Consider the following 24,113-nt stretch of genomic DNA (forward strand, 5'->3'; position numbering starts at 1 on the left):
TTTAGCCTGCAGGTGCAGAGTATTTACCATAGCCCAGTCTGTCTAGTTCTGTCTACACCTCCGCCCTCAAATATCCTGCTATTACCTGACCTACTTAGCATGGACCCAGTAGACCCTGACAGAGCACTGGTTGTGCCTCAAATCCTGCTCCCCCACAGAAACACAACAATGACAGAAACCACGCTTTCTTTGCCATTACAATTATTAGAATAAACCGAAGCGTGCAGGCTTTTTGGTTAGGCTTAGACTAATATGTTACCATCCTGCTACCACTATCTTAGCTGGCAATCTTTATTAGAGATTGAAATGCACTTGATCCATCAAAATAAAGCATTACTACATCATAAAATATGTAATTGTATGAATTTCTTCCAGAAAAATAAAGATCTTAAATACTATAGCTAGTACCTGAAATAACTCATGCATTTCAAAATGCTTTGAGGATGTTTCTCTCAAGGACACATCACTGTTTGTGCCCAAGGCAATACCATCGACAACACCATTATCCTTGCCCAGAGAGACCGGTTCTTGAATAAGCAAGAACTGTTACGAAAATGTTAATGACTAAGTGGTGAATAATGAATAGAGGAGAATGAGAAAGTGTGTAGCACAGTAGAACTCCATGGAGACGCCCTGAGGCCAGCCACAGGCACTAGGACCACCCTAGAAAGAACAATACTATGACAGAGCCTGCCTCCTATTGCCTACCATGTAGTTCTAACAGATATTAATAAATGGATGGATAAACAATCTAGGTCCATTTAAGAAATCGTCTTCATAATATGTAATTCAGAATCATTTGTCATGGCATGAAAGCTCATGAAATGTATTCTTACTATGCTATGTAATGTTTAGGATTAAAGAGGACTTCTGGTTTATTTTCCTTTCAAACATTGAACTTGCATCCTACTTAATGTATTTAGAAATGGACTTAGATTAAACAAGAAAAGGACAGAATAAAAAAAAGAAAACTAAATGTCACTCTTTTCAACAGTTCTTTTCTCCATCTTGTCCAAAGCAACAGGCTGTACTACACAATCACGCCTACAGCCTTTCACTGTTTATCCCTCCAGGGTTAAAAGGGCCTAGCAACCCACAATCATATTGGACCACCTAAGAATTCTATTATCTTCATTCCTATTCAACTCATGGCAGAGAGCTGGTGCAGGGAGATCGCCTTGTCCAGATTGAGGGTCACCAGCCAAAGCCTTAGGGGCAGGGATGTTATGTTGTTATTCTCTGGTTCAGAGGCACACACAGGAACCCTGCTGACTCCCTGCTTTGTGGTGAGGGGGTGAGGGGGTGAGGGGGTTTAGAGCTCACTCGGGCAGGGGTGGACCACTGGGTAGATAGAGAGATTGGAAAGCAGAGCTGAGGAGAGGACGATGGGGGTAAAGTGGAACTAATGGCATTATTAGAGTCAGGGGCCACATCTCTGGGCCATTACAGCTCTCTCAGATGAGCACAGCACATGAGAGAGAGAGAGAGAGAGAGAGAGAGAGAGAGAGAGAGAGAGAGAGAGAGAGAGAGAGAGAGAGAGAGGTATGTTCTGGGAAGCACATTGGTAGAATAATATCCTGAGCAGAGAGGGGTGCTGAGGTCTGATGGTAAGGTGGTTATATTAGGGGTGATTTAGTGGGTCAATGGGATTCAGTACAATACACTGTCGTGTGGTTTCATAGAAAACCGGATGGAGTCTGTTACGGCTCTGACCTACAGTTAATGAGTTTTATCAGCGAATTAGCTGAGTGCTTTTCTTGTTTTCTGATAATTCATATGAGATATTATCAACAATACCTTCAAAACTGTTTTTAATAGATGTTATCATAGATAATAATAAATACATTCTATGTGTAGATTCTTACATGTTTTTTATTCCAATATACCTTTACAATAGAAATACAAATTGAATGAAAAGTTAATGTTGTATGAACTCATTTCAGGCCACTATGTAATATGTAGATGCTTTGATGTGACTGTATCATGTAGACCCATAACCCAGAATGCATTTCAGCCCGGTGGCCCAGCTGGGAAGTTAATGAGTCGAACTGTGAACCTCATTGGTGGCCCCTGTCCGCCACCAAAATGTCACCGGATCACATCACATCCTGAGACAGGAGGGATATTGCATTCTGCACTGATATGACAGTATCTATCATTGAAAAGCAGAATGTGGGTGTGTGTGTGTGTGTGTGTGTGTATGTGTGTCTGTCTGTGTATGTGTGTGCACAAGTACATAATATGTGCTGCTCTGCGTGTCTGGGCTCATGAATGTGTGCAGAATTCAATTTGTCGTCAAAATGGTTTTCCTGAACAGCAGGTGCAGCGATCTCATCAGATAATGTGTGAGAATAATGAATCCCTATGGTTATAAACCACACCACTAGTGCTTCCCACGCCTCGTCACAACAACGTCACACTTTCATGTTGTCTCCGTGCTGCTGTGCTGTTTGTTGTGTCTCGACTACCTCGGTTTTTACATTTAATAACCGTTTAATCAAACCTCTGCATTTAACACATTTATCAATGTCTTAGTTTTTGGTGGAGTTCGATGGTGAGCTATATATCTGTACCTGGGGCAAAGACTTTATGTTTTCCTGGGGCAAAAGTTCAGGATATCACCAGGTTGCTTCCCGAGGCTGTGCATCAGTCACCAGGGGCTGATTCTGTCAACATTTTTCATTCAACTTTTTCACCACGGACGCTTTAGTACCTAGATACCAACAACCGAGCCAGGCTACCAAGAGCTCAACTCATACAACGCTCTATATAGAACTACTAAAGGAAAGCGCTTATTTCTAGCGAGTGAGTCTGACTACAATTGTTGGCCAGTACATGCTGTAATTGTATGTTTTGTGTCCCCAATTACTACAGAAACTGGGGACACACCCGACACAACTGTGAGAGGCTACACCAAATTCTACCACGCAGCCGGGCCGGTGCGTAGCAAGGAACAGCCAGCGACCTGCCACTGTCAACCGACCCAGCCTTCAGGTGGCCTTCGACTCCAGGTGAGTGTAAATGGATGCGTCGGAAGCAGAGATAAGGAGAAGAATCGTTCTCGGCGCCCCTGCCTTCTTACCCCGCGTCCGGACTTTCAAATCGCTTAGAGCTTCTGCCGGGGACTTAGATGTTCCCTCCATGGCTGTGGATGCCCCTCCAGCTACCTCTCCCTGTCCTGAGGATGGCTCAACCCTCACAGTTCTGGGTGACTTTAACCTCCCTACGTCTACCTTTGACTAATTTCTCTCTGCCTCCTTCTTTCCACTCCTCTCCTCTTTTGACCTCACCCTCTCACCGTCCCCCACTACTCACAAGGCAGGCAATACGCTTGACCTCATCTTTACTAGATGCTGTTCTTCTACTAATCTCACTGCAACTCCCCTCCATGTCTCCGACCACTACTTTGTATCCTTTTCACTCTCGCTCTTCTCCAACACTACTCACTCTGCCCCTACTCAGATGATAATGCGCCATCACAACCTTCGCTCTCTCTCTCCCGCTACTCTCTCCTCTTCCATCCTATCATCTCTTCCCTCTGCTCAGTCCTTCTCCCTCCAATCTCCTGATTCTGCCTCCTCAACCCTCCTCTCCTCCCTTTCTGCATCCTTTGACTCTCTATGCCCCTTTCCTCCCGGCAGGCTCGGTCCTCCCCTCCTGCTCCGTGGCTTGATGACTCATTGCGAGCTCACAGAACAGTGTTCCGGGCAGCCGAGCGGAAATGGAGGAAAACTAGACTCCCTGCGGACCTGGCATCTTTTCACTCCCTCCTCTCTACATTTTCTTCCTCTGTTTCTGCTGCTAAAGCCACTTTATACCACTCTAAATTCCAAGCATCTGCCTCTAACCCTAGGAAGCTCTTTGCCACCTTCTCCTCCCTGCTGAATCCTCCTCTCCCTCCCCACCCCCTCCTCCCTCTCTGTGGATGACTTCGTCAACCATTTTGAAAAGAAGGTTGACGACATCCGATCCTCGTTTGTTAAGTCAAATGACACTGCTGGTCCTGCTCACACTGCCCTACCCTATGCTTTGACTTCTTTATCCCCTCTCTCTCCAGATGAAATCTTGCGACTTGTGACGGCCGGCCGCCCAACAACCTGCCCGCTTGACCCTATCCCCTCCTCTCTTCTCCAGACCATCTCCGGTGACCTTCTCCCTTACCTCACCTCGCTCATCAACTCATCCTTGACTGCTGGCTATGTCCCTTCCGTCTTCAAGAGAGCGAGAGTTGCACCCCTTCTCAAAAAACCTACACTCGATCCCTCCGATGTCAACAACTACAGACCATTATCCCTTCATTCTTTTCTCTCCAAAACTCTTGAGCGTGCCGTCTTTAGCCAACTCTCTTGCTATCTCTCTCAGAATTACTTTCTTGATCCAAACCAGTCAGGTTTCAAGACTGGTCATTCAACTGAGACTGCTCTTCTCTGTGTCACGGAGGCTCTCCACACTGCTAAAGCTAACTCTCTCTCCTCTGCTCTTGTCCTTCTAGACCTGTCTGCTGCCTTTGATACTTTAAACCATCAGATCCTCCTCTCCACCCTCTCCGAGTTGGGCATCTCCGGCGCGGCTCACTCTTGGATTGCGTCCTACCTGACTGGTCGCTCCTACCAAGTGGCGTGGCAAGAATCTGTCTCCGCACCACGTGCTCTCACCACTGGTGTCCCCCAGGGCTCAGTTCTAGGCCCTCTCCTATTCTCGCTATACACCAAGTCACTTGGCTCTGTCATATCCTCACATGGCCACTCCTATCATTGCTACGCAGACGACACACAACTAATCTTTTCCTTTCCCCCTTCTGATAACCAGGTGGCGAATCGCATCTCTGCATGTCTGGCAGACATATCAGTGTGGATGACGGATCACCACCTCAAGCTGAACCTCGGCAAGACGGAGCTGCTCTTCCTCCCGTGGAAGGACTGCCCATTCCATGATCTCGCCATCACGGTTGACAACTCCGTTGTGTCCTCCTCCCAGAGTGCGAAGAGCCTTGGCGTGACCCTGGACAACACCCTGTCGTTCTCCGCTAACATCAAGGCGGTGACCCGATCCTGTAGGTTCATGCTTTACAACATTCGGAGAGTACGACCCTGCCTTACACAGGAAGCAGCACAGGTCCTAATCCAGGCACTTGTCATCTCCCGTCTGGATTACTGCAACTCGCTGTTGGCTGGGCTTCCTGCCTGTGCCATTAAACCCCTACAACTCATCCAGAATGCCACAGCCCTTCTGGTGTTCAACCTTCCCAAGTTCTCTCACGTCACCCCGCTCCTCCTCACACTCCACTGGCTTCCAGTTGAAGCTCGCATCTGCTACAAGACCATGGTGCTTGCCTACGGAGCTGTGAGGGGAACGGCACCTCCGTACCTTCAGGCTCTGATCAGTCCCTACACCCAAACGAGGGCATTGTGATCATCCACCTCTGGCCTGCTGGCCCCCCTACCTCTGCGGAAGCACAGTTCCCGCTCAGCCCAGTCAAAACTGTTCGCTGCTCTGGCACCCCAATGTTGGAACAAGCTCCCTCACGACGCCAGGACAGCGGAGTCACTCACCACCTTCCGGAGACACTTGAAATCCCACCTCTTTAAGGAATACCTGGGATAGGATAAAGTAATCCTTCTACCCCCCCTTACCCCACCCCAAAGAAAGAAAAAAATAACATATTGTAAAGTGGTTATCCCACTGGCTATAAGGTGAATGCACCAATTTGTAAGTCGCTCTGGATAAGAGCGTCTGCTAAATGACGTAAATGTAAATGTAAATGTGCTGCTGAGTTGTCATAATGCTTCAGCAAATGTACATTATCCCAGGGGCGTTAGTAGACACAATGAAAGTAACCAAATTTATGTCCCTCTTACTGCCCTGAATTTTTATTTTACTTTTTTTATTTTACCTTTATTTAACTAGGCAAGTCAGTTAAAAACAAATTCTTATTTACAATGACGGCCTACACCGGCCAAACCCGGACGATGCTGGGCCAATTGTGCGCTACCCTATGAATGCCTCTGCTGATCCTACAGCTATTGTATGCAGTAATCATGTGCCTATGAACCAGAGTTATACTGTTAGCACTGAGGCAGTGTGCCCTAGCAATAAGTCTACTGTGTGCAGCTCACCCTGCACTAACATAAATAACCTGAGCCCGTCTACCTCTGCTAAGCTTCCCAGTAAAGCAAGAAAAATGATTAAGAATCCCAGAAAAGTGTTAAAAACAGCCCACGTTAACATATGTAGCTGAAGAAACACGGTTCATGAAAACAATAATTAGCTAGTAACAGATTACATTCATATTCTGACAATCTCTGAAACTCACTCATCTGCCTCACCTAAAGCCCATTATGGTGGGAAGCTGCTGTAGACCACCAAGTGCTAACAGTCAGTATCTGGATAATGTGTGAAATGCTTGATAATGTATGTGATATCAATAGAGAGGTATATTTTCTGGGTGATTTAAATATTGACTGGCTTTCATCAGGATGCCCACTCAAGAGAAAGCTTCAAACTGTAACTAGTGCTTGCAATCTGGTTCAGGTTTTCAATCAACCTACTAGGGTAGTTACAAACAGCACAGGAAGGAAATCATCAACATGTATTGATCACATCTTTACTAATGCTGCAGAAATGTGTTTGAAAGCAGTATCCAAATCCATCGGATGTAGTGATCACAATATAGTAGCCATATCTAGGAAAACCAAAGTTCCAAAGGCTGCGCCTAATATAGTGTATACAGTGGGGGGAAAAAAAATTTAGTCAGCCACCAATTGTGCAAGTTCTCCCACTTAAAAATATGAGAGAGGCCTGTAATGTTCATCATAGGTACACATCAACTATGACAGATAAAATGAGAAAAAAAAATCCAGAAAATCACATTGTAGGATTTTTAATTGAATTTATTTGCAAATTATGGTGGAAAATAAGTATTTGGTCAATAACAAAAGTTTCTCAATACTTTGTTATATACCCTTTGTTGGCAATGACACAGGTCAAACGTTTTCTGTAAGTCTTCACAAGGTTTTCACACACTGTTGCTGGTATTTTGGCCCATTCCTCCATGCAGATCTCCTCTAGAGCAGGGATATTTTGGGGCTGTCGCTGGGCAACACAGACTTTCAACTCCCTCCAAAGATTTTCTATGGGGTTGAGATCTGGAGACTGACTAGGCCACTCCAGGACCTTGAAACGCTTCTTACGAAGCCACTCCTTCGTTGCCCGGGCGGTGTGTTTGGGATCATTGTCATGCTGAAAGACCCAGCCACATTTCATCTTCAATGCCCTTGCTGATGGAAGGAGGTTTTCACTCAAAATCTCACGATACATGGCCCCATTCATTCTTTCCTTTACACGGATCAATCATCCTGGTCCCTTTGCAGAAAAACAGCCCCAAAGCATGATGTTTCCACCCCCATGCTTCACAGTAGGTATGGTGTTCTTTGGATGCAACTCAGCATTCTTTGTCCTCCAAACACGATGAGTTGAGTTTTTACCAAAAAGTTATATTTTGGTTTCATCTGACCATATGACATTCTCCCAATCCTCTTCTGGATCATCCAAATGCACTCTAGCAAACTTCAGACGGGCCTGGACATGTACTGGCTTAAGCAGGGGGACACGTCTGGCACTGCAGGATTTGAGTCCCTGGCGGCGTAGTGTGTTACTGATGGTAGGCTTTGTTACTTTGGTCCCAGCTCTCTGCAGGTCATTCACTAGGTCCTCCCGTGTGGTTCTGGGATTTTTGCTCACCGTTCTTGTGATCATTTTGACCCCACGGGGTGAGATCTTGCGTGGAGCCCCAGATCGAGGGAGATTATCAGTGGTCTTGTATGTCTTCCATTTCCTAATAATTGCTCCCACAGTTGCTTGTTTGCAGGTGACCAAATACTTTTTTTCCACCATAATTTGCAAATAAATTCATTAAAAATCCTACAATGTGATTTGCTGGATTTCTTTCCCTCAATTTGTCTGTCATAGTTGACGTGTACCTATGATGAAAATTACAGGCCTCTCTCATCTTTTTAAGTGGGAGAACTTGCACAATTGGTGGCTGACTAAATACTTTTTATTACCCACTGTATGTTGTTGATGTAAAGAATATTTGTTGGTCCGTGGTGTTAATGAGGAGCAACCAGACGCTGCACTAGACACATTTGTGAAATCGCTTATCCCAGTTACTAATAAGCATGCACCCATTAAGAAAATGACTGTAAAAACGGTTAAATCCCAGTGGATTGATGAGGAATTGAATGATTGTATGGCTAATTCATCACAAACCCCACTGATATTGCCAACTACGTTAATAATTTTTTCATTGGCAAGATTAGCAAACTTAGTCATGACATACCAGCAACAAATGCTGACACCACACATCCAAGTATATCTGACCAAATTATGAAGGACAAGCATTGTAATTTTGAATTCTGTAAAGTAAGTGTGGAAAAGGTGAAAAGATTATTGTTGTCTATCAACAATGAGAAGCCACCAGGGTCTGACAACTTGGATGGAAAATTCCTGAGGATAATAGTGGAAAATATTGCCACTCCTATTTGCCATATCTTAAATTTAAGCCTACTAGAAAGTGTGTGCCCTCAGGCCTGGAGGGAAGCAAAAGTTATTCCCGTACCTAAGAATAGTAAAGCCCCCTTTACTGGCTCAAATAGCCAACCAATCAGCCTGTTACCAACCCTTAGTAAACTTTTGGAAAATATTGTGTTTAACCAGGTACAATGCTATTTTACAGTAAACAAATTGACAACAGACTTTCAGCACGCTTATAGGGAAGGACATTCAACAAGCACAGCACTTACACAAATGATGATCAAAAAGATTGTGGGGGCTGTTTTGTTAGACTTCAGTGTGGCTTTTGACATTATTGATCATAGCCTGTTGCTGGAAAAACATATACAGTGGGGAGAATAAGTATTTGATACACTACTGATTTTGCAGGTTTTCCTACTTACAAAGCATGTAGACGTCTGTAATTTTTATCATAGGTACACTTCAACTGTGAGAGACGGAATCTAAAACAAAAATCCAGAAAATCACATTGTATGATTTTTAAGTAATTAATTTGCATTTTATTGCATGACATAAGTATTTGATCACCTACCAACCAGTAAGAATTCCGGCTATCACAGACCTGTTAGTTTTTCTTTAAGAAGCCCTCCTGTTCTCCACTCATTACCTGTATTAACTGCACCTGTTTGAACTCGTTACCTGTATAAAAGATACCTGTCCACACACTCAATCAAACAGACTCTAACCTTTCCACAATGACCAAGACCAGAGAGCTGTGTAAGGACATCAGGGATACAATTGTAGACCTGCACAAGGCTGGGATGGGCTACAGGACAATAGGCAAGCAGCTTGGTGAGAAGGCAACAACTGTTGGCGCAATTATTAGAAAATGGAAGAAGTTCAAGATGACGGTCAATCACCCTCGGTCTGGGGCTCTATGCAAGATCTCACCTCGTGGTGCATCAATGATCATGAGGAAGGTGAGAGATCAGCCCAGAACTACACGGCAGGACCTGGTCAATGACCTGAAGAGAGCTTGGACCACAGTCTCAAAGAAAACCATTAGTAACACACTACGCCGTCATGGATTAAAATCCTGCAGCGCACGCAAGGTCCCCCTCATCAAGCCAGCGCATGTCCAGGCCCGTCTGAAGTTTGCCAATGACCATCTGGATGATCCAGAGGAGGAATGAGAGAAGGTCATGTGGTCTGATGAGACAAAAATAGAGCTTTTTGGTATAAACTCCACTCGCCGTGTTTGGAGGAAGAAGAAGGATGAGTACAACCCCAAGAACACCATCCCAACCGTGAAGCATGGAGGTGGAAACATCATTCTTTGGGGATGCTTTTCTGCAAAGGGGACAGGACGACTGCACCGTATTGAGGGGAGGATGGATGGGGCCATGTATCGTGAGATCTTGGCCAACAACCTCCTTCCCTCAGTAAGAGCATTGAAGATGGGTCGTGGCTGGGTCTTCCAGCATGACAACGACCCGAAACACACAGCCAGGGCAACTAAGGAGTGGCTCCGTAAGAAGCATCTCAAGGTCCTGGAGTGGCCTAGCCAGTCTCCAGACCTGAACCCAATAGAAAATCATTGGAGGGAGCTGAAAGTCCGTATTGCCCAGCGACAGCCCTGAAACCTGAAGGATCTGGAGAAGGTCTGTATGGAAGAGTGGGCCAAAATCCCTGCTGCAGTGTGTGCAAACCTGGTCAAGACCTACAGGAAATGTATGATCTCTGTAATTGCAAACAAAGGTTTCTGTACAAAATATTAAGTTCTGCTTTTCTGATGTATCAAATACTTATGTCATGCAATAAAATGCAAATGAATTACTTAAAAATCATACAATGTGATTTTCTGGATTTTTGTTTTAGATTCCGTCTCTCACAGTTGAAGTGTACCTATGATAAAAATTACAGACCTCTACATGCTTTGTAAGTAGGAAAACCTGCAAAATCGGCAGTGTATCAAATACTTGTTCTCTCCACTGTATGTTATGGCTTTACACCCCCTGCTATATTGTGGATAAAGAGTTACCTGTCTAACAGAACACACAGGGTGTTCTTTAATTGAAGCCTCTCCAACAAAATCCAGGTAGAATCAGGAATTCCTGCAGGGCAGCTGTCTAGGCCCATTACTTTTTTCAATCTTTACTAATGACATGCCACTGGCTTTGAATAAAGCCTGTGTGTCTATGTATGCGGATGACTCAACACTATACACGTCAGCTACTACAGCGACTGAAATGATTGCAACACTTAACAAAGAGCTGCAGTTAGTTTCCGAATGGGTGGCAAGGAATAAGTTAGTCCTAAAAAAAAGCACTGTATTTGGGACAAATCATTCACTAAACCCTAAACCTCAACTAAATCTTGTAATGAATAATGTGGAAATTGAGCAAGTTGAGGAGACTAAACTGCTTGGACTAACCCTGGATTGTAAACTGTCATGGTCAAAACATATTGATACAACAGTAGCTAGGATGGGGAGAAATCTGTCCATAATAAAGCGCTGTTCTGCATTCTTAACAGCACTATCAACAAGGCAGGTCCTACAGGCCCAAGTTTTGTCGCACCTGGACTACTGTTCAGTCGTGTGGTCAGGTGCCACAAAGAGGGACTTAGGAAAATTGCAATTGGCAAAGAACAGGGCAGCATGGCTGGCCCTTGGATGTACACAGAGGGCTAATAACATGCATGTCAATCTCTCCTGGCTCAAAGTGGAAGAGAGATTGACTTCATCACTACTTGTATTTATGAGAGGTATTGACATGTTGAATGCACCAAGCTGTCTGTTTGAACTACTGGCACACAGCTCGGACACCCATGCACACCCCACAAGACATGCCACCAAGGTCTCTTGGCAGCATCTAATGGGGATCCATAATAAATACAGAGGAGAATAGAGGAGAGAAGAGGCTTCTGAAATGAGACACCAGGCAAGATTGAAAAACACAAACCCAGCCAAGCAGAGCCGAGGCCACTACATCAGCAGCACTGATAATCAGAAGTTCTGACCCAGGTACAGTGAGGGAAAAAAGTATTTGATCCCCTGCTGATTTTGTACGTTTGCCCACTGACAAAGACATGATCAGTCTATAATTATAACGGTAGGCTTATTTGAACAGTGAGAGACAGAATAAAAACAAACAAATCCAGAAAAATGCATGTAAAAAAATTTGTAAATTGATTTGCATTTTAATGAGGGAAATAAGTAGGTTCTCACACAAGATTTGATGGTACATGGCGCCGTCCATCGTCCCTTTGATGCGGTGAAGTTGTCCTGTCCCCTTAGCAGAAAAACACCCCCAAAGCATACTGTTTCCACCTCCATGTTTGAGGGTGGGGATGGTGTTCTTGGGGTCATAGGCAGCATTCCTCCTCCTCCAAACACGGCGAGTTGAGTTGATGCCTAAGAGCTCGATTTTGGTCTCATCTGACCACAACACTTTCACCCAGTTCTCATCTGAATCATTCAGATGTTCATTGGCAAACTTCAGACAGGCCTGTATATGTGCTTTCTTGAGCAGAGGGACCTTGCGGGCGCTGCAGGATTTCAGTCCTTCACAGTGTAGTGTGTTATCAATTGCTTTCTTGGTGACTACGGTCCCAGCTGACAAGATCCTCCCGTGTAGTTCTGGGCTGATTCCTCACCGTTCTCATGATCATTGCAACTCCACGAGGTGAGATCTTGCATGGAGCCCCAGGCCGAGGGAGATTGACAGTTATTTTGTGTTTCTTACATTTGCGAATAATCGCACCAACTGTTGTCACCTTCTCACCAAGCTGCTTGGCAATGGTCTTGTAGCCCATTCCAGCCTTGTGTAGGTCTACAATCTTGTCCCTGACATCCTTGGAGAGCTCTTTGATCTTGGCCATGGTGGAGAGTTTGGAATCGGATTGATTGATTGCTTCTGTGGACAGGTGTCTTTTATACAGGTAACAAGCTGAGATTAGATTTATTTATTTATTTATTTATTTGAGATTAGATTAGATTTTTTCTGGAATGTTCCAAGCATACACAGTCAACTTCTGTCCCACTGGAATTGTGATATAGTGAATTATAAGTGAAATAATCTGTCTGTAAACAATTGTTGGAAAAATTACTTGTATCATGCACAAAGTAGATGTCTTAACCGACTTGCCAAAACTATAGTTTGTTAACAAGAAATTTGTGGAGTGGTTGAAAAACAAGTTTTAATGACTCCACCCGACTTCAACTGTATATTCATGGAACACTAATAAGAAAAAGTTTTAATGTAAAGCTCTCTCAATACTACCATAGAGTAGAAATTCAACAATAACTGCCCACACCCATGGAAAATCCCAAGGTCACGTCGGAAAGGCCCGATGATTGTAAGTGGAACAAAAGCGGCCAGCTCCCTCTCTCTCCAATGCAAAAATTTTTACGTTTTACAACTAAGGTCATATGTCTCTTAATTGCTGTCAGCTATTTCAACAAAAGCATATTATATATAGTCTGCATACATGTGAATACATACATTGCCTACTGTTTATGTCAACACATATTCCTGATCATTTAATAAAATCAGTTTGAAGTGCAGCTAGCTCCCTCCTGCACAGGCTAGCCGGCAAAGGGGCGTTAGATTGTAAACTTTGAGCTAGCATGAGTTAGCCTTGTTTCGTTGCTTGGGTTACCCTCCTGTCATATGGGAAGAGTTCTGAAACAAGGTCCAGATGCAGTAGAAACATATGAGGGATGTAATTACATGGTAATATTGTTTAGAGCCATAGGTTATTACACAGGTGGAACAAGGTATGGGGGAGGGAGGACTCAAGGGGAGGCGTTCTGTAATAATGTGTCAAACTGTAATTACATTGCAATTACTATTTACCTACATTGTTGTTACTAAGAGGATTACTATGTAGTTTCTATATAACATCAACTCAATTTGTAAGTCGCTCTGGATAAGAGCGTCTGCTAAATGATGTAAATGTAAAATGTAAATGTAAATTAGGAGCACTCCCTTTAAGAGTGTGCTCCTAATCTCAGCTCGTTACCTGTATAAAAGACACCTGGGAGCCAGAAATCTTTCTGATTGAGAGGGGGTCAAATACTTATTTCCCTCATTAAAATGCAAATCAATTTATAACATTTTTGACATGCGTTGTTCTGGATTTTTTTGTTGTTATTCTGTCTCTCACTGTTCAAATAAACCTACCATTAAAATTATAGACTGATCATTTCTTTGTCAGTGGGCAAACGTACAACATCAGCAGGGGATCAAATACTTTTTTCCCTCACTGTAGCTGGACCGAAACGCACACAGCAGTCGGTGATGTTAAGTAGTGGTGTGTGTGTGTGTGTGTGTGTGTGTGTGTGTGTGTGTGTGTGATGTGATACATTCTCCATTATCAGAGGGGCTATCCAGTCCTGATGCTCTGTATTATAATTCCTTCTCGGTCACAATGGGGACTGCTGCACTTTCCCTTTCCCTCATCTCAGCCCAAAATAATGCTCTGATCAAAGACCCTCTGCATTTCAAACTGGGACATTTCTGGCATCTCTGCCATCTTTCCCGTAAGAATAATGAATATTTTATTCATTAGAATCTCCCAGTATCTGAACTACAAAGAGCTCAGACACCATACAACGTTATCCTTTATGTTATTCATAATATCATGACTGTATGGATAGAGAGAGACATCCATTGTGGCTGAAGATGGCCATGCCACTGTATTTGACTCAAACAACCCACGTATGAGCAGAGCACATTCCACCCACATGTCTATTCACCAGAGGTGTGTGTGTGTGTGTGTGTGTGTGTGTACGTGTGTGAGGGCAGACTCTCTTTGTGTCCTCTCTCTGTGCTTTTCCACACTAATGAATGCTTGTGATTTCTACCGTATTCGTATTGTTCCCAAGAGTGTAAAAGCAGCCTCCTGTACACTGGACTTAAAGGCTTTCATTACAGGAGCTTAGATACACACCTTATCTTCACACACACATACACATACCAGCGACGGACTCTGCCATGACTGGGCTCCTCTGAGACACACACACACACACACTCTCATTCTGCTGTGTTGCCATGGCTGTCCCAACTGTGGACCACTGATTAGGAAGGAAAATGAGAGGGGTGATATTCTATTGAAAGGTCAGCATGGGAAGATGTGGGCAGTCACACACGCACGCACGCACGCACGCACACACGCACGCACACACACACACACACACACACACACACACACACACACACACACACACACACACACACACAAACACTGACTGCCCCCCCAGACACACACAGAGAATCCACCCTCACACCCACAGACAGGCATGATGTCCCTCCACGCCTGTTACTCAGTCTTATTGACAGGGTTGCTAGAGCAAGCTGTGCCAAGCGATGTGATGGGGTCTAATTATAGTGTGTGTGTGTGGGTGCTTGTGAGCCTCACGCAGGGAGACACTGGAGGACAGAAGTCCAAAGCTCCAGAAACAGGCTGATGCAGTACAGTGAATGAGAAAGAGAGTGGGAGGTAGTGGGAGACCAGGGGCAGACACGCAGCTGTAACAGGTAGGTATGGATCATATCACAGAGGCTATCCCCCACAGCACACACCAGATAAACCCACTGTAATCAGCATCAAAGCACTCTGTAACCCACAGGCATATTATGCAGACAGATAGAGCTAACTATTTGGGTCTAACTGCAGACGGACCACACAGTCAGGTACTGGAGCAGACTTAGCTAAATACAAACAAACCTATTGAAACAAACTAACATCTTAGTACTAATTCTAGTTTCAGCCTGGTCTGTAATTTACTAAGTCTGAACAGCGCCCAGTCACTTACTGGACATCCTGCAATGATCCAGCCACGCAGTGAAAACGCTCAGGGACGGTCTTCCACTCCTTGGCCATCTTGACCATGCCGCCAGCGTCCAGCACACCGTAACCAAACAGGTGGTTGAACTCCAGGCCCACGCCATTCCTCCGCCACTGGTGCACCTCATCATGAAGCTGGTTCCTCTTGGAGGTCAGAACGGACAGGTGCTGCATGTCCCTCCATGTCAGGTTGGGGCTGGGGAGTGAGGAGGGTAGAGGAGGGGGTGTAGGGGGGGAGAGGAGAGTTATATGTGTGTACCAGTTGGTGTCTGATCAGGCATTAGGGATATAATATAAGCTTTCATCACTACAGTACTTCACAGACAGGGGCAGTAGATGATAACATGTTAATTAATCTATTCTATTCACCTTGACAAGCAAGCAAGCTATCAAAACCACCCATCTACAGCACAGTACAGGAAAGTATCATATGGCGTATCTAGCAAATCATGTGCTACAGTGCCTTGCAAAAGCATTCATCCCCCTTGGCGTTTTTCCTATTTTGTTGCATTTCAACCTGTAATTTAAATGGATTTTTATTTGGATTCCATGTAATGGACATACACAAAATAGTCCAACTTGGTGAAGTGGAATAAAAAATAAATAACAGAAAAGTGGTGTGTGCATATGTATTCACCCCTTTGCTATGAAGCCCCTAAATAAGATCTGGTGCAACCAATTACCTTCAGAAGTCGCATTATTAGTTAAATAAAGTCCACCTGTGTGCAATCTAAGTGTCATATGATCTGTCACATGATCTCAGTATATGTACACCTGTTCTGAAAGGCCCCAGAGTCTGCAACACCACTAAGCAAGGGGCACCACCAAGCAAGCGGCACCATGAAGACCAAGGAGCTCTCCAAACAGGTCAGGGACAAAGTTGTGGAGAAGTACAGATCAGGGTTGGGTTATTAAAAAATATCCGAAACTTTGAACATCCCACGGAGCACCATTAAATCCTTTATTAAAAAATGGACAACCCTGAAAGAGCTGCAAAGCTCCACAGCGGAGATTGGGGTATCTGTCCATAGGACCACTTTAAGCCGTACAGTCCACAGAGCTGGGCTTTACGGAAGAGTAGCCAGAAAAAAGCCATTGCTTAAAGAAAAAAATAAGCAAACACGTTTGGTGTTCGCCAAAAGGCATGTGAGAGACTCCCCAAACATATGGAAGAAGGTACTCCGGTCAGATGAAACTAAAATTGAGCTTTTTGGTCATCAAGGAAAACGTTATGTCTGGCGCAAACCCAACACCTCTCATCACCCCGAGAACACCATCCCAACAGTGAAGCATGGTGGTGGCAGCATCATGCTGTGGGCATGTTTTTCATCAGCAAGGACTGGGAAACTGGTCAGAATTGAAGGAATGATGGATGGCGCTAAATACAGGGAAATTCTTGAGGGAAACCTGTTTCAGTCTTCCAGAGATTTGAGACTGGGACGGAGGTTCACCTTCTAGCAGGACAATGACCCTAAGCATACTGTTAAAGCAACACTCGATTGGTTTAAGGGGAAATATTTAAATGTCTTGGAATGGCCTAGTCAAAGCTCAGACCTCAATCCAATTGAGAATCTGTGGTATGACTTAAAGATTGCTGTACACCAGTGGAACCCATCCAACTTGAAAGAGCTGGAGCAGTTTTGCCTTGAAGAATGGGCAAAAATCCCAGTGGCTAGATGTGCCAAGCTTATAGAGACATACCCCAAGATACTTGCAGCTGTAATTGCTGCAAAAGGTGGCTCTACAAAGTATTGACTTTGGGGGGGTGAATAGTTATGCACGCTCAAGTTTTCTGTTTTTTTTGTGTTATTTCTTGTTTATTTCACAATCAAAAATATTTTGCATCTTCAAAGTGGTAGGCATGTTGTGTAAATCAAATGATACAAAAAAATCCATGTTAATTCCAGGTTGTAAGGCAACAAAATAGGAGAAATGCCAAGGGGTGTGAATACTTTCGCCTTCTAGATCACAAAGTAAAGGAAATGATCAACACATCCGATAGAAGAGACTGAATGGATTCTGGTGCATTTTATCATAAAAGTGATGAATGGAATGAAGGTCTGATCTCTTGATACACTTTGATGATAACGGCTCAGATGTGTGAACATTAAAGGGTGTCTGCTTTGAGACAGCTGGCAGCACGTCTCTACTGCTTACCTCTACTCTGAAACAACAGTTTTATTCTGTGCTGACTCACTGAATCCTGATACCACACAGTCCAAGTGTGTTTGGCCAGTAAAAAGGGTCTCGGCACTCACTAATACACACCAGCTTTATACCTCTAGCCAGTGCTAGCATCCGCTGCCTCTGACACTAACATCATTATTGTGTGTTAGGCAAACAGCTTCTCTTTACACAATCCTGGTCTGTGCCATTGGCTAATGGCATAGAGAACAAAACCACCAGCCCTTAATATGACAAAAAGGCTGTCTGAGTTAAAAAGATTGAAAACGATTGGGGACAGTGGGTGAAACCTGTCTAGAAACCCTTGTACTTGCTTCTTGTACTTGAGATAGAATGTTCCGAATATACTACTTTTATATAGTTTTTTGGACCTTATCCCAGCCTTCTGGGAGCAGCTGTACCCTGGATCCTGGCCTAGCTCTGGTCTGTGGCAGGACTCCACCCTACATGCTCCCACAGTATCTAAAGTAACGATCAAGTCAAATCTATTATATTATTCAGATCAAATGTGCCAATTGACTTCACTAGCATATGTTTTACATTTTCGAGACCATAAGGACCAAATGAAGCTACGTTTTCACATTGGCTGTGAATTCATGATGAATGAAATGAAAGACTCGTAAATGTTGCTGTTGCCACAGTGCTAATCTTTGTTGAACATAATAAAACCCCAAAACAAAATGATGCATTATTAATTATGGATTTTATCATTGTCTAAATGGGCTGAGGTATTTGTCCGGTTCACTCAGCAACATCGTGACATACACGTCACGGCTGGCTATGCTGGGAGAATACTCCACCAGCATCTTACATCACCAGCTAGCGCTGAGTCGCTCTGGTTCATGTATATGGGCCATTCGGTAATTTATAAAACATGAACGTGCACTTTGGGCCAAATCTACAATATAAACCTTGTGTTTCAGCCATGTAACGAGGTATAAAGAACACACGCTGGGCCAAATATGATTTGTATCCCTGGCATGAACGCAGAGAATTATTAATAACTGGGCGAGACAACAAACAGCTTTCCCTGTTTCATGGAGTAGGTCTTTTGGTTTTAATGGTAGCTTTGGTAAATAAGTGATTCTGTGAAGAGGGAACATATGAAGTGGTCTGGAGAGAAGGATAGAAATGGAGGGGGGAGAGAGAGAGAGAGAGAGAGAGAATATGGGAGAGAAAGACAGTGAAGGGAATAGGTAGTTTGTAATGACACAGCCATGGTTTCAGTCAATGTGGAGCTGAAGTTATGAAACACATCTCATCCATGTTAATAGAGTTAGAACAGCTGTAGCCATATTCTCCTCTAATTGTAAGACCTTCAGACACTGACTAGTAATGTGTGTGTGTGTGTACATACTTGGCCTCCAATGCCAAGGCAAACACTCCGGCTGCTTCAGGAGCTGCTGCTGATGTCCCAGAGTGGCGCAGGGTGCAGTTTCCATACAGGTCCGTGGTGGCCTGGAGAGTGGAGAAGAGAAGAGGACACTTCAAAAATGCAAATTCTTCAGTAAACATGTGATTCATAATGAGTAATTTAATTACAGATAATTAGAGATCAAATCAAATCATATCAAATGTTATTTGTCACATGCGCCGAATACAACAGGTGTAGACCTTAAAGTGAAATGCTTACTTACAAGCCTTAACCAACAATGCAGTTTTACGAAAGAATACCCTAAAAAAAGTAATAATAATAATAATAATAATATAAAGAGCAGCAGTAAAATAACAATAGTAAAATAACAATAGCGAGGTAATATACAGTGGGGAAAAAATGTATTTAGTCAGCCACCAATTGTGCTAGTTCTCCCACTTAAAAAGATATGAGAGGCCTGTAATTTTCATCATAGGTACACGTCAATTATGACAGACAAATTGAGAATTTTCTTCCCAGAAAATCACATTGTAGGATTTTTAATGAATTTATTTGCAAATTATGGTGGAAAATAAGTATTTGGTCACCTACAAACAAGCAAGATTTCTGGCTCTCACAGACCTGTAACTTCTTCTTTAAGAGGCTCCTCTGTCCTCCACTCGTTACCTGTATTAATGGCACGTGTTTGAACTTGTTATCAGTATAAAAGACACCTGTCCACAACCTAAAACAGTCACACTCCAAACTCCACTATGGCCAAGACCAAAGAGCTGTCAAAGGACACCAGAAACAAAAAAATTGTAGACCTGCACCAGGCTGGGAAGACTGAATCTGCAATAGGTAAGCAGCTTGGTTTGAAGAAATCAACTGTGGGAGCAATTATTAGGAAATGGAAGACATACAAGACCACTGATAATCTCCCTTGATCTGGGGCTCCACGCAAGATCTCACCCCGTGGGGTCAAAATGATCACAAGAACGGTAGGCAAAAATCCCAGAACCACACAGGGGGACCTAGTGAATGACCTGCAGAGAGCTGGGACCAAAGTAACAAAGCCTACCATCAGTAACACACTACGCCGCCAGGGACTCAAATCCTGCAGTGCCAGACGTGTCCCCCTGCTTAAGCCAGTACATGTCCAGGCCCGTCTGAAGTTTGCTAGAGTGCATTTGGATGATCCAGAAGAGGATTGGGAGAATGTCATATGGTCAGATGAAACCAAAATATAACTTTTTGGTAAAAACTCAACTTGTCGTGTTTGGAGGACAAAGAATGCTGTGTTGCATCCAAAGAACACCATACCTACTGTGAAGCATGGGGGTGAAAACATCATGCTTTGGGGCAGTTTTTCTGCAAAGGGACCAGGACGACTGATCCGTGTAAAGGAAAGAATGAATGGGGCCATGTATCGTGAGATTTTGAGTGAAAACCTCCTTCCATCAGCAAGGGCATTGAAGATGAAACGTGGCTGGTCCTCTGTAGCTCAGCTGGTAGAGCACGGCGCTTGTAACGCCAAGGTAGTGGGTTCGATCCCCGGGACCACTCATACACAAAAACATTTATGCACGCATGACTGTAAGTCGCTTTGAATGAAAGTGTCTGCTAAATGGCATATTAAATTATTATTAAATTTCAGCATGACAATGATCCCAAACACACCGCCCGGGCAACGAAGGAGTGGCTTCGTAAGAAGCATTTCAAGGTCCTGGAGTGGCCTAGCCAGTCTCCAGATCTCAACCCTATAGAAAATCTTTGGAGGGAGTTGAAAGTCCGTGTTGCCCAGCGACAGCCCCAAAACATCACTGCTCTAGAGGAGATCTGCATGGAGGAATGGGTCAAAATACCAGCAACAGTGTGTGAAAACCTTGTGAAGACTTACAGAAAACGTTTCACCTGTGTCATTGCCAACAAAGGGTATATAACAAAGTATTGAGAAACTTTTGTTATTGACCAAATACTTATTTTCCACCATAATTTGCAAATAAATTCATAAAAAATCCTACAATGTGATTTTCTGGAAAAAAAAATCTCATTTTGTCTGTCATAGTTGACGTGTACCTATGATGAAAATTACAGGCCTCTCTCATCTTTTTAAGTGGGAGAACTTGCACAATTGGTGGCTGACTAAATACTTTTTTTCCCCACTGTATATACAGGGGGTACAGGCACAAAGTCAATGTGCGGGGGCACCGGTTAGTCGAGGTAATTAAGGTAATCATATACAATTAGTCAGAGAGAGAGAAGCCCATGAGGGAATTCCTGGCTCTCTCAACCGTCATTGGCTTCCTGGTGAAAGTCAAAACACTAAATGCGGTTCTCATATAAGAGAGAGACATCTCTTGAAAATCAATACACTGAGAGGGTGATTTATTTGTCAGAATATTCTCTGTGATTGAGTAGCCTTGACTGAACATGATCAAATCAAATTGTATTTGTATAGTCTTAAAAAGTTGCCTACGAATTACGAATTACAGAACAAAAAAAAACAGAAGAACAAGCTACTGTAGGGCAAAGTGGCAAGAGAAAACTCAAAAGAGTAAGTGAAGTGACCAGAATGACTATAGTATGACCATCAAGGTCAGATGGTCTTCTCTCTCTCTCTCGCTCTCTCTCTCTCAGAGCATTTATCTATGGCACAGATGATGCACACTTTGTCTTGTGATAACTCTGCCCGGTGACACAATTCCCCAGATAAATACCGTAATAACAACAAAGCAGAGAGTTATAGCCCATCTGTCTCTGCTAAGTCATTGTCCCAATCCTCTACTCTGATGACAGATATGAAACAGTCACAGGGTTGTTGAGCAACTGGCTTGTCTTCTAGACCTACAGATCATTTCAGTGACAGAGTTTGTTTTCAATATATCTTCTATATCTTCTATGTATTCTAACAAGAACAATAACCTGAACAAATCCCAGACCACATACAATCTACAAATGGGGAACAATAGTAAAATGTACTGTGTCTAGTCTACATCTTCCTTATAGCAAAATCCTATTTTATACTTGTATGTCCTGTTTGACAGTAAGCAGAGATGAAAAGGGTTTAACAATCTCCCTCCCGTCCTCTTTTCTATCTTCCTTTATTATCCATGAAAACTAGACCATGAGGGGACCTTAATCGGGGACCACTAGATTGTGAGCTGTCTATCTCAGTGCCTGATATTTCGAGGACCCCAGATGTTCTTTGTTACACTGTGTTAGAAAGATGGATGTATAACTGATCACACATCTGCCCCCTCAATCTCCACCTGGTATTTCACATCCAAAGTGAAATCACAGGCTTATAACCTCCCCTGTCTCATCCCAGAGCCTTTCTTCTGCTGAATGGGCTGAGATACATCTGAATAAGGAATAGATTGAATGCCCTGTTTCCATCTCTGCGGATTGTTCAAATTAAAGAGGATAGAACAATCCCTCAATCAATCACAGAGAAAGACTGCATACAACTAAGGACAGGTATTCAGTCTTCAGTGAATAGTTAATGTCTCGTAGCGACACAGAACAATGGAAAGTTGGCTGAAAAGACCATTTCATTATGCAACCTTGTCTTTGTTGGGTTGGATTCAAGGATGGAAATCGTACAAATCTGAGCACTCAGTGTACTCAATGTACTCAGACTGAGGATAACAATGATATGAACTTGGTCAACCATACACGCATGCGAGTACTCTCTCTCTCTCTCTCTCTCTCTCTCTCTCTCTCTCTCTCTCTCTCTCTCTCTCTCTCTCTCTCTCTCTCTCTCTCTCTCTCTCTCTCTCTCTCTCTCTCTCTCTCTCTCTCTCTCTCTCTCTCTCTCTCTCTCTCTCTCTCTCTCTCTCTCTCTCTCTCTCTCTCTCTCTCTCTCTCTCTCTCTCTCTCTCTCTCTTTCTCACACACTCACCACGCCAGCCTCAGGGTTCCTCTTGCGTCCATTGCTGAAGGTGGATGCGAGGGTGGAGGAGCAGCTCTCGTCGTACAGAGCCGTGCGGCCATCGTTGATAGCTGAGTTGATGGAGATGGTCCACATGCTGGAGGCGTAACCATCACAGTTACAGTCGTCATAGCTACCGCCGTCTCCAGAGGCCCACACGTAGATACTGCCTTTCCCTCCTCGACCCTACGAGACAACACATCAACTGACTTCAGGATGTGTGATAGTGGTAGAAGTAGTGGTAGTGGTAGTGGTAGCAGTACATTAGCAGTAGTGGTCCAACAATTAACATACAAAACTGCTAATATTGATGATTACAATCATGCTATACTGAACAAAAATATAAACGCAACATGCAACAATTTCAAAGATTTTACTGAGTTACAGTTCATAGAAGGATATCAGTCAATTGAAATAAACAAATGTCCTTAATCTATGGATTTCACATGACTGGTCAGTGGTGCAGCCATGGGTGGGCCTGGGAGGGCATAGGCCCACCCATTTGGGAGCCAGGCCCAGCCAATCAGAATTAGTTTTTCCCCACAAAAGGGCTTACTTACAGACAGAAATACTCCTCAGCCCCACATGGTCTGTGGTTGTGAGGCCGGTTGGATGTACTGCCAAATTCTTTAAAACAACATTGGCGGCGGCTTATGGTAGAGAAATTAACATTAAATTATCTGGCAACAGCTCTGTTGGACATTCCTGCAGTCAGCATGCCAATTGCATGCTCCCTCGAAACTGTGGTATTGTGTTGTGTGACAAAATTGCACATTTTAGAGTGGCCTTTATTGTCTCCAGCACAAGGTGCACCTGTGTAATGATCATGCTGTTTAATCAGCTTCTTGATATGCCACACCTGTCAGGTGGATGGATTATCTTGGCAAAGGAGAAATGCTCAATAACAGGGATGTAAATACCTTTGTGCCCAAAATTTCAGAGAAATAAGCTTTTTGTTCATATGGAACATTTTTGGGATTTTTTATTTCAGCTCATGAAACATGGGACCAACACTTTACATGTTGCGTGTATATTTTTGTTCAGTATAATTCAACGTTGCCTGACTATCACTACAACTGCTACTATGACTATTACCACTGCTACTACTGTCAAATAACACAGCAAAACATTTGCTGTTGTTTATTTGTTTATTTGGATCACATTAGCTTTTGAACAAGCAGCAGTTACTCTTCCTTTGGTCCACAAAAAAACACAAAACATGACAAGTAACAAAACATTGATAGACAAGGAAAGTCAAACAAATGTAAAATTCAACGA

At 43.6% G+C, this 24,113-nt stretch overlaps 1 protein-coding gene across 1 annotated transcript in view; it reads right to left on the reverse strand.

Annotated features, from left to right (window-relative positions):
• pcsk2 (proprotein convertase subtilisin/kexin type 2) overlaps positions 1–24,113 on the reverse strand; it is a 91,223-nt gene that overhangs the window by 1,711 nt on the left and 65,399 nt on the right. The window contains exons 9-11 of the mRNA XM_084153288.1: positions 22,806–23,021; positions 18,905–19,005; positions 15,332–15,559 (exon numbers count right to left, since the gene is read on the reverse strand). Coding sequence (XP_084009414.1) covers positions 15,332–15,559; positions 18,905–19,005; positions 22,806–23,021 — 545 coding nt within the window. The remainder of the gene's footprint in view (positions 1–15,331; positions 15,560–18,904; positions 19,006–22,805; positions 23,022–24,113) is intronic.

This window comes from Coregonus lavaretus (genome assembly GCF_964263955.1).
Source record: "Coregonus lavaretus genome assembly, chromosome: 36".
NCBI classification, from domain to species: Eukaryota; Metazoa; Chordata; class Actinopteri; order Salmoniformes; family Salmonidae; genus Coregonus; species Coregonus lavaretus.